General features: G+C 34.7%; 1 protein-coding gene across 2 annotated transcripts; it reads left to right on the top strand.

The window, feature by feature from the left end:
• The first annotated feature begins 522 nt into the window (after positions 1-522).
• LOC145204416 (solute carrier family 53 member 1-like) lies at positions 523-11,004 on the top strand. 2 transcript variants are annotated; one of them, XM_080076953.1, is made up of 19 exons: positions 523-649; positions 719-907; positions 1,011-1,116; positions 1,260-1,353; positions 1,475-1,526; positions 1,585-1,695; positions 1,856-2,007; positions 2,261-2,347; positions 2,415-2,564; positions 2,637-2,717; positions 2,778-2,905; positions 3,215-3,359; positions 3,467-3,658; positions 3,727-3,877; positions 7,721-7,912; positions 8,012-8,178; positions 8,237-8,376; positions 8,598-8,816; positions 10,651-11,004. In XM_080076953.1, the coding sequence occupies exons 4-19, from the start codon at positions 1,285-1,287 to the stop codon at positions 10,721-10,723; spliced, it is 2,109 nt and encodes a 702-aa protein (XP_079933079.1). In that variant the 5' UTR covers positions 523-649; positions 719-907; positions 1,011-1,116; positions 1,260-1,284; the 3' UTR covers positions 10,724-11,004. The 2 variants fall into 2 exon arrangements, with proteins under 2 accessions (XP_079933079.1, XP_079933080.1); XM_080076954.1 differs by lacking the exon at positions 1,011-1,116 and having other exon boundaries at positions 547-649.
• The last annotated feature ends 1,093 nt before the right edge of the window (positions 11,005-12,097 follow it).

Genomic DNA, 12,097 nt, shown 5'->3' with positions numbered 1-12,097 from the left:
ATGGCATTTATTGGGGAAAGGTGTTAAGTGATAGAACCAACACCTATGTATTCCATACAGATGCACATTTTTCATTGTATTTATATTGTTCTGTTGGATCAATAAATTATAAGGGCATAATACTTTTGTAATTTTGTTTTATGCATTATGAGTTTAACTCTCTAAGAACAGGTTTGGTTAAATCTACATTTAGTAGGTGTGCTAACCCTTAAAATGGCAGGAAGCTGTATATGATGTAATCACTTAATTGAGTCAAATTTTATTTCTTTGGTTGCCCCCCCTCCCCATGAGTCTGTGATTTGGTGTTTTTTGCAAATCATAAAATAGCAATGCACCAACATTGTGGCTGTGCCATGCCTATGTATTTGCTTGTTTGTTCTTTATAACGAGACATGATTATCATCCTTCAAAAGTTTTTTTTTCTGTTTTAGAATAAAATATGTTAACTGCTAAAATATGCAGTTGGACCTTATGTAAGATTCTGTATTAATGCTTTATTGGCATCATTGTTGTTGACAGCTGTAATCCATAAAATATGTTGGTTGTGTTGTGTGTAGGTAGATTGAACGCCTGTGCCTCATAAAATCATAAATGCAAAAACCAGTAGAAGGTGCTTTGAAGTGTTGGCAGATGTGATATTTTGTATTAGGTATTGATTGCTTTGTAACAACTTTGGGAATGGTTGACTTCACATAATGAAACCCAGTGTTTTTTGCAGGTGTGTTCTGATAAGGACCAAATAAACAAGTTAATAAAATGGAATGTTGGCAGCAAATGATTTATCTGCTATGAAAGGCGTTGCTGTGAAACTTCCACAATCTTGGTTACCAGTCATTGTCTGACCAATGCTTTCATCAAACATCACATCAAACAAACTGGACAAATTAAAAAAGAATTCCTTTTCTCTGTACAGTAACAAATTTGTTTTTTATACCATTTAACAGTTGTAGGATGCACCATATACATATAATTAGTAAAATTGTAAAAATGAATGTGTTGTTGAATTACAGCTGGATTTTAGAAAGTAGTAATAGGGTGAATAAAATATGCTGTACAGTGCAATGAACATGTTGGATGATGTATGAGTATGACTGAAGTATTTCACAGCAATTGCAAGTAAGCAGTAGCTGAAAATTATGTCTAACATGCAATCGGTATACACATATTGTTGCAAATTAAAAAAATATTCTGTTATTATGTACATTGTTGTTTTTGAGATGACATCTAAGCATGGAATTGACACAAGCTATTCTTTTCAGAAAATATATATATATATATTAAAAAATGAAGTTTGGTTCAAATCTTCAGGCTCACTTGACCCCAGAGTGGAGGAGTCAGTATATTGATTATGAAGTAAGTTTTTGCATCTATTTATTATTGTTGAATTAACCTCACTCGCAGACTTACATGTAGGCTAAACTTAAAACAACACGTAAATACTTGCCTAGGTGAAAATATTTTTTTGGTTTTATAGGTTTTGAAGTCAATGTTGTATGACTGCAAAGAAAACTTTCCCATTTCAAATGGTAAATGTCATTTTCTATTTTACTTCTATTAGTGCCATACTAACATTTATGTTTTTAGCAACAAATGTTCAAAGTGATGAAATGATAAAGCGACATGTAGCTCATTGGGAGGAACAGTTTTTTGCTGAATGTGATATGCAGCTGACAAAAGTAAACACATTTTTTGCAGGTCAGATTTGATTAAAAACTGAAACCAAAATAATTTATCCTAAAAACTTTTATTAAACCATTATCATCAAATGATGTTTTTATCTGTTTGTAGAGTTGGATGTAACATAAGTCAAATAACAAAAAAAAAACAAGTTATTGACTTTACCTGCTAATTTTAGAAAAACTTGCTGAGGCTACTAGAAGATTTGCTCTGTTGCAAAGTGAAGTTCAAGCTCATAAAGAATCATTGATACAACCTACTCCATCTGTTTCATCCACTGCCAGATTAAGGAGACGAGTTTCACAGGCAGTTGTTTTTCCTTTAATGAAGGTTGGTATGTTCTATTATGTATAATTTCAAAAACAAAAGAAAGTATCGTTTCTATTACCAATTTGACTGGAAATGACTGGAATGAATCAGCATGCATTAAAAATTACTATGTAGTGTTTTATTAGAAGATTTTAAAGTGAAAAAAAAGTTTTCGAACTTTACATAAATCCTAGAATATGTTTGCAAATGCCCAGCTTTAGGTGATCAGGAAAGCATGCTAATTTTGCTACATTAACCATCTGGTGAGTTTCAGGAAAAAGTTTCTGTGAAAACATTGAAAGATTTAAAACTTGCCTTCACGGAATTTTATCTTAGTTTGATACTGCTACAAAATTATCAGGTATAAACTACATCATTGTGGTATTGTCACATGGTTAAATGTATTTTCAACAATATCAAATTAATAGGAAATGAATTTCACCGGATTTCGAAAAATTCTGAAAAAGCATGACAAAATGCTGGAAACTAAAACTGGAGGGGATTGGCACAAGAATTATGTGGAAACTTCACCATTTCATAAAGACAACCTTATTTCAGAATATATCCTAAAAACAGAGGTATGTAATCCATGTACACAACAACATTAAAAAAATTAGAGTTGAAATATTGCCAAATGCATTTGAATTTAGAATTTGTACATTAATGAACTGGAAAATGGTGATCGGTCAAAAGCAATGAAGAGGTTGCGTGTACCACCCTTGACGGAAACAGTAAGTGGCATTTGTTTCATGTTCTTTTATTTGTATGTAAACAAACAATTTTATTTTTAGAGAACTTATCCGAAAGGGACAGTGTTTCGTGTTGGTTTGTTTCTGGGCATGTTTATTGTGATGGTAGTTGTGTTCATTCTTGCTGCAATTCTTCTCCCTATAGACGCTGATCCATGGCTTACTGTCAAGTATATTCACTTTTAGTTTTGTAGAACTATTTTTTTTAGTAGATTTGTTGTCTAAATAAAATTTACTGATGTATTCTTAAGTCTTAATAATGTTTTTTGAAAAATATTTAACTATTAAACTTAAATAATTTTCGAACTTCTAAATTGTGCAAAATATGGTGTATTATTCAAAAACAGGATGATATAACATGCAACCAATTATGTCATACCATTTAGGTTGCATGGTTTCAGTCAAATTATCAGATTTATTTTATTCATGATATTGTTCAGGCTTCTATTTAAACTTTTGACATGTCTTCTTTATTTTAGTTTGTACAGAGCAGGATTCATTGTATTTTTATTTATTGCCTGCATGGGGTTAAACACTTGGGGTTGGAGGTCTGCAGGAGTCAATCATGTTTTAATATTTGAGATCGATCCACGCCAACATTTATCACACCAGCATTTATTTGAAGTAAGTAAACTCAGTGTAAGTGTTCTACAAACTTTTCCTTGTTTGAGATGGATACAAATGCAATTTTACCATTAACAGTGTGAATCTTGACTGAAACTATTTTTTAGGTTTCTGCCATGTTGTCAATTGTATGGAGTTTCAGCATTATATTGTTTCTATTTGGCAATTTGCCAGCACTAAGTAGCACTTTGCCAGCATATCTTAATCCAGGTCTAGTCTATGCTGCTTATCTCCTGTTTTTATTCAATCCGTTTCCAGTATTGTTTCACAAAGCACGATTTTGGCTTCTGCGGCGACTGGTATGTATTGCAAGAGCCATGAGTCTCACGCATACCACATTTTATTAATTTTGTTTATGTTTTGCTAGTGGCGGCTTGTTGCGTGTGGATTTTATCCTGTGGAATTTGCAGATTTCTGGCTTGCAGATCAACTAAACAGTCTTGCAAATTTGTTTGTTGACGCTGAGTTTATTATTTGTTTTTATGGATTTGACAGTGATATTTGGACCGGGAGAATAGGTAATCATTTTGTGAAGTATGATATTAACATTAAAAATAGACCAACCAGAAGTATGGACACCATATTGTTTTCATAACCTGATCACCAACAAGTCCTGATCTGCCTAATGATGACCCTCATGGTTATGTGGGTCCCCTTCCCTGAAGGGGACACATATTGTTTTTGTCCGTATTTTTTTTCTGTCTAACGCTGGTTTGTTAAACGCGTTTGGTCAAGAAAGAGTGCTCCAAATTTATTGAAATTTGGACAGATGTTACATTGTAATCCAAATTTGATCCTCCTGAAGTTTGACCCCGAATGACCCAGCGGTTCACCCGCAGGCCCCCAAAACGTAAATTTTTTAAAACGGCTGTACTGACTAAAGTACATCATCTAGGAGTTTCATGCTTTGTTGTATGGTGCAATGTACGATTTTTTTAAAGAATTTATATCTTTTTTTCGGATTCACCCATTTTTCACCCTTTAAACCCGAAATAATCGGTTTTAGTTTTAGGCCAGATATACAAGCCCTATGGTGCAAAAATATTTAAAAATTTTAACAATTGTTTAAGCAGGGTATTCGTTTAGTATTTAAAATTTTGCCAGTTACCTTTACAACCCATAATATGTGTACGCTATCAGTCAGAATGTCAGATATAAGTCCCAAGGGAGGAATTCACTGGTTCACGATTAAGGCGGGAGTGCTCAACTTGACGTCCGACAAACGTTTTACGAGACAGTCGTTTGGGTGATTAGAAATCATCTGTTTTTGTGCAGCAATGCCATGTCGTTTTATTGAGTTATCACACGCATTTTTAGTTTTGGCGAAGTTTTACACCTAAGACGTAATTTAAACTCGATAAACGTACTTCGGTTTTGTTTTTGTCAGGCAAACGTTGTTGATCAACATAAATATGAAAAAATAAACTTAACTTTTTCGAACGCCGAGATAAATGGTCTTTAAATTCTCGTAGTCAGCTTGGCCGTCGCCAAGAACAACGGGTCACTAAAGGTCAACTTGTAGGCATTACAACACAGTTAAGAATTTTTCGTCATAACGTATCTTCTTTATTTTTGACAAATCAATTCAAGAATCAGTACTGTAGTCATGTATAAATTAGGCTAAACCAGTGGTTCCCAACCGGGGAGGAATTCCTCCCTAGGGAGGAATTTTAGGAGTTCAGGGGAGGAAATTCATAAAAACTGTAAAAAAAATTTACATTGGAAATGTTACACAATATTTTTGTATACACATTATTATGTCCATTATAATTTGGACCCGGTTCACATTTGGAACCGGTTGTAAAGGATTCTGAAATGGACATCCCTAATTATAAGGTCTATTTCAAATTGCTATAATTTTTTATGTTAGCCTATTTGTTTTTCGTCTTATGGGGAGGAATGAATAGTTCGAAAATGGGCAAAGGGAGGAATGTAACAAAAAAGGTTGGGAACCACTGGGCTAAACGGTATTGTTAAGCACTAAGAACTGCATGCTGTTAAAAACAGTGTCAAAGGTCATTAAACGGTCGTTTTTGCGAAACAAAGTTAAGTGAAAAACAAGTTGTTATGTATACCTTTCCAGCAAACGACTTTTTATATAGAGTGTCTAATATAACAGTTAAGGCTTTCTAGGAAAATTTGTGTTTAAAAACTGAACTTGAACCACAATATCAAGGTCAAAGCAAGAAATTAAATTGAAAGTATTTTCCCCATTCTTTTTTTTTACTGATTTTTTGTAATTATGGGTCCCCTTCCCTGAAGGGGACGCATCTTGATTTCACTCAGTTTTTTTTTTCTTTTTTCTCCGGTGAAGTTTGTCCATGCACTTTTGGCATGAAATCTTTGGTGGATTGGGATGAAACTTTCACAGATGGTAGATATAGTCTTGCAGATGTCCCATCTGCTTCTTTTTCTCCGGTGAAGTTTGTCCATGCACTTTTGGCATGAAATCTTTGGTGGATTGGAATGAAACTTTTACAGATGATAGATATAGTCTTGCAGATGTGTCATCTGCTTCATTTGACTTGATAACCCCAGTATTTACCCCGCTAGACCCCAAAATGTAAAACCGAATATTCGGCCATGAGGCCGAATAATTTCGGCCGAATCAGGCCGAACCTAAAATCCCCGTTTCTTTGGATGTTTTCAACAGAACCTTGTGTTGTTGATGCGAGTGAACTCAATTTTGACAAACTAAAATCACTTTTACAATGCGTAAGCTTTGCTAAACATATAATATTTTGCAGACAACGTGGCTAGTGTTTTATAGATACAACAAATAGGTAATTTATTATGTTTCGTATGAGCGTAAATAAAATTTAAGGCCTCAATTCCATGCAATAAAAAAGTTCGGTTTCGGCTGAATTTTCAAAAACGTTCGGGCCGAAACCGAAACATCGGAAAACAGCGGATTCGGCCGAAATGTTTCGGCCAACCGAAACTTCGGTGCATCACTAGTTTCAGCCAATATGTTGGTCATTAAAGGTTATAATGCAAGACTGTAATTTTGTCAAATTATACCAGAAAAACATTGCCACTAGCATCACTAAAAAGGGGGTGTAAAATGTAATTATCTGCTCTGCTATTAGAGTGAGAGGTTATTGCAGATAGAACTATGTTCAGGATATTACCAATTATGATTGTTTTTTTCTCTTGGGACGGCTGATAAAACAATCATATATGTCAGTGGTTCTTAAACTTTTTTGACCACAACCCAAATCGGAGTTTTATGAACATCTCACGACCCAAGCCTCAAACATAAAAAATGTATTAACAGGACGCAATTTCGAGGCCACGTCGTCGCCGCATAGGAGTCTGCCCATGTCACAATGGCTGCAGGCTTAACGAAGTTGATTCGTTCGCTAACACTGCATAACACAACACACATTGTGACTTTGCAGCACCATGATCATTGATAGAAGTGAATCCCAAATCTAAAAATGTTTCCTTGTACGAATACTTACTCATCCTTAAACGCTTACTGTTATATCTCCAAGTTCAGTTTCGCATGATTAACTTGTCCTATTATTTCCGGTGCTTTGATGTTACAATCGCCATGTGCATAACAGTAAAGTTGGAAGGCTATTGTCCTATGTGGTCTGTATGTGGTAATGGTTGGTTATGATTGTTTTTTTCTCTTGGGACGGCTGATAAATGGCACATTTGTAACTATGTTATTTTTGCTTAGCGCCACTGTATCTTGCTTTAAACATTGTCCAGTCACTGATCAGTAGAGAGGGAAATCGACATCGAATGGTTTGACGCTCTTACATGGCTTTCGTTAGTTGCATTTTTACACAGTTACATGCTTATACTGCAGCGAAGCAAGACCTTTGAATTACAATTTTTTGTGACTTTGTTGCACAGCAAGCGTTCACATTTTAAACAATGTTTTTGTTTTTTGCCGTTAACATGGTATATTTAGGCCCTTTACTGCAAACAAAATATCAGCTTGAAATATTAGTTAGTGCCTACTTTACTACGGATAATCGACACCGGCCTTACAAAACATATTGGTCAATCTCCAGGCATGTATTGCGATGCACAGATATGATCTGTTGTAGTTTGCCACAAAATGATTTCTTAATTTGTCATTGTCTGTAATACTTTTGTGCTTTTTGGTAGAAGTGTAGACTGGTTTAAACCTAGTTTTAAGACAAAAACATTACAGCTAAACCAGAATCGTGATAATGATGTAAAAAGAACACAGACAAGAAGTTTTCAAGCTTGGAATGAATTCTACAAAATTACCAATTTATCTTTTGTAATCCAAAATTTATTGCATTGATTTGTATGTAGTCATGTGTGTGCAGAAACAATTATGTAGTTATTCGGATGTAAAAGTGTTATTTTTTCAACAGGTGAAACATGTGGATCATATGTATATGGAATCAAGGCAATAGTTTTATGTTACCCAGCTTACATTCGATTTGTTCAATGCTTGAGACGTTTTTATGATAGTCGTAAATGGTTTCCCCATTTGGTCAATGCTGGAAAATATTCCACCACATTCTTCAAAGTTACTTTTTCTGCACTTTTTACTTTACACAGTGGTAAGTTGTAATTTTTGTGCATGTTTTGAACCAAACGAAAAGGAATGTATGAAACGGCTGTTTAAGAAGACAACTTTATTTTTTGTTTTTCATTTTCAGAACAAACTGGTGACAAACAAAGTGTATATTTTTTTCTGTGGCTTGCAAGCTTATTTGTAAATAGTTGCTACACTTTTGCTTGGGATATAAAAATGGATTGGGGCTTTTTAGATAGTAATGCCGGCGAAAATAAATTCCTCAGAGAGGAAATAGTTTATCCATACAAGGTAAGATCAAGGATATTTCTGGTTTATAAATTGTTGAACATATTGCAAATTATTGCAGGCTCTATATTATTTGGCAATTCTTGAAGATTTTTTGATTCGATTTTCATGGATTGCTACTGTGAGTGTCAACCAAACTCCAGTAACAGAAAATGGGAAACAGATTCTCTCAAATGTGCTGATGGTGTTGGAGGTTTTAAGGTCAGTTTATTGCATGGTATGGTATTTGCTATGCATTGCAACTGCATTGTATTTTTAGCAACGTATAAAAATGTCAAGATTCATATTTGATTGTTATACCCTACAACAACACTACAAATGTATAATGTGTAATAAACAATAACTACCTAGAATTCACAATAACAAATATTTTGTTCAAAACAACATGCAAACATGTAATGACTTGGTTAATTTCAATGCAGGAGGTTTATATGGAATTTTTTTCGACTTGAAAATGAACATCTAAACAACTGTGGAGAATTTCGAGCTGTTCGTGACATATCAATTGCCCCTTTGCATGCTGATGATTTGGCATCACTTGAAAATATGATGGATGATATTAGCGGTGCTGATATTATTTTGTTAAAAAGAAGAGGAGGATTAGCTGTTCCACAACCTCCAAGATTTTGTGACATTTCAAGGTTACTGTTTAAAAAATTTCAACCTATCCTTACTATCACTAAAGTTACATACAATAATAATACGAGAAAAGTGGCTTTCTGATATACTTCCATTTTATATATTCGATATACTATTTACCAATTTACTATACAAAACGAATGGGTCCCGATTAAGGAAAAATTTTAAATACTTAACGAGTAACCTACTGCAAAATTGTTTAAAATTTCAGCACATTAGGGCTTGTATTTTTGAAACAGGAACTAATACTAAAAACGATTATTTCAGGGTTTAAGGGGTGAATCCAATGAAAAGTTCGAAAATTCTTTGAACCTTACATTGCACCAACCAGGAAACTCCTAGATTATGTACTTTAGTCAGTACAGCAGTTTTGAAATATTTAGGTTTTGGGGGCCTATGGGTGAACCGCTGGGTCATTCGGGGTCATACTTCAGGAGAATCAAATTTGGATTAATAACTAACATCTGTCCAAATTTGAAGCACTCTTTCTGTGCACACTGTTTCGACCTATAAGGACTCATCAGTGCAGCTGGTGATGAGAGATAGGTTGTAATTAGTGTAGCCATCCAACGGCACTTCAGTTTGTTTGGAGTAACAGGCTAAAAAGCCATGCCTCACCTATTCTGTTAAATGCCACAAATGGGCATAAACCACAGAGTAAACTTGCTCACAAATCGCCCAAACAACTGGTTTGGGAACCAAAGTGAAGGTGGCTAAGTGTCACAGTATCAATGCAAAAGCATCAAGCTATTAAAACATAGATGATAATCAATGTCTGCACCTCATTATCTGGTTGATACTTTTACAATAGTAATTATGGGTCCACATATTGATTTTACTCTAATTGTTTTTTTCTGTTTTCTTCCTTTTTTTTCTTCCCAAAGTTTGTCCGACTCGTTTTTCCATCAAATGTTTGATGGATTTGGCTGAAATTTACACAGATGGTAGATATAGTTATGTAGATGTGCATCCCACTTTGTTTTTGTTGATAACCCCACTATTTACCCCGCTAGACACCGAAAATGGAGAAATTGGCTAAAATTTATAGGTATCGATTGTTGTGTTCAACCCTGTAGCCCCCAAAGAGAAAAGCGTATTTGTATGTTACTGGGCACCACAAATGAAAGATTTCTGTGGCGCAATAGTGTAACAATGGCAACCAGTTGTATGTTACTCGTTTGTGTGTTGCTTGGTGGATGTTTTTTCGCCGTGGCAGTTAGGGGTTTGTTAACAGCCCTATGACGTCAGAAGCATTAACGGTTGTTGCTCAAAACACCTAATGGTCAAAATTTTAAACATTGGCAGATTGGGCTGAAATTTTGCCGTACTTGATTGAGTCATTGAGGTTTCATATTTTTTTAGTTTGTGTGTCGAACCCCATTACCCTACTAGCCCCCTAAAATGGGTCAGTTTTTTAAGCAATGTCGGAATTGGCTGAAATTTGGACAGGTTGCAGAATTTACCATTCATAGGATCTGATTGTTGTGTTTAACCTTGTAGTCCCAATTTCACCCCACTAGCCCCCTAAAATAAGTGATTTTTTTGAAAAGTCCTAATTATATGAAATTGGCAAAGTTTATTGAACATACTATTTTAAGTCTTTTACCCCATTATGCCACTATTTGCTTTAAAAAAGAGTGTTGAACAGGACATACTTCAAAAAATATGTTTGGTGAATCTGATTTGTATAGTTTTTACTCACATAGTATTATTATTTAAGCCTAGTGCCGATTACTGTGTTTTACCTCACAACACCTTGACAGATATTTTTGAAACTTTTCTATTTATCCCACCATAAAAGAACCACGGATTTAATTGCGGTGTTCATGCTTTTAGGAGACACTCATCAAGTGCTTTGTTATATGTTGGAGATACAAGTGCAGGAACATCTTCTGAGCCTCAAGTGTAGCATGACAATCTAAATACTTAATTAACAAGAAGAAGCCTTTCTTGTCACCTGATATTTCCTACATTAGACGGTGCTGATCCACAGACCTAATTTTATATTGTTCGGTGTTGTAAAGCAAGCTTGTTTGTCACTGTGAAATTTACTATTTAATCACTCTCAAAGTGTGCATGTGGTATAAAGCAATTTATCCAAGACACAAAGCTTTTACTGTTTGTGTGCATGGCTGTTTATTGTATGTTTTATCTGGTGCAGTTTCAATAAAAAGTGCTTGTTCTTAAAAAGGTTCTGACACAATATCAATCACAGAAAAGTGACTGAAAAATGCAAATCATACAGAATTTACACTTATTTTTTAAGCTGTTATTGCACTAATAACATGTGATAAGAAGTTGGGGATCTCTATTATAAACTTTCCACATACCTTGGTTTGAACCTCAGTTGTTTCACCAAGTCACTGTGCAATAAACGCAAAATTTTAGGGTGTAGTATTGTAGATATATATTCATTGATGTTACCAAGAAGTGGGACGAATAGGAAATATATGATTTGGATAAATTTCCAATGCTTGATACATTACTGTTTCTGGCATGATACATTACAAAACACAAATATACACTAACAACTCCACACCACACTACATTTAAAACACCCATTTACGGTGGAACTGAATAACATTAGATGAAAGAAAAAGATTAAAAATCCTGCAACAGTTCATTTTCATAATTAGTGGACAATTGATGTTAAAATGCAAAGTTAGCAGAACAGATGTATTTATTTAGTTAATGCACTTAAAAAAAACTTGTTTGTTACTTCTATCACAACCAATTAAAGCTGAAATTCTACAGAAGATCCATTTACAATAGGCCAACTGATTTTTGCAAGTCTAACATGACTCTTAAGCACAACTCATCTTTCCATGGTTTAGCGATGCACAACTGTTAATGCTTCTGACATCATAGGGCTTTAACAAACCCCTAACTGCCATGACGCAAAAATGTCCACCAAGCAACCCACCAATGAGTAACATACAACTGGTTGCCCTTGTAAGACTATTACGCCACATATTTTTTTCGTTTGTGGTGCCCAGTAACATACAAATACGTTTTACACTTTGGGGGCTTGTGGGGTAAATGTTGGGGCTACAGGGTTGAACACAACAATCGACACCTATAAATGTCATACTCTACAAGCTATCCAAATTTTAGTCAATTCCAACATTGTTTACAAACTCACCCAATTTAGGGGGCTAGCGGGGTAAATACTAGGGTTATCTGGACAAACAAAGTGGATCCCAAACACATCTACATTACTATATCTACCATCTGTATAAGTTTCAGCCACATCCATCAAACATTTGATGGCCAAACGAGTCAG

This window comes from Phallusia mammillata, chromosome 8 (assembly GCF_965637545.1).
Source record: "Phallusia mammillata chromosome 8, kaPhaMamm4.hap1.1, whole genome shotgun sequence".
Taxonomy (NCBI): Eukaryota; Metazoa; Chordata; class Ascidiacea; order Phlebobranchia; family Ascidiidae; genus Phallusia; species Phallusia mammillata.
Note: the sequence above shows the minus strand (reverse complement) of the source record. Positions and strands in the feature narration are given on the sequence as shown.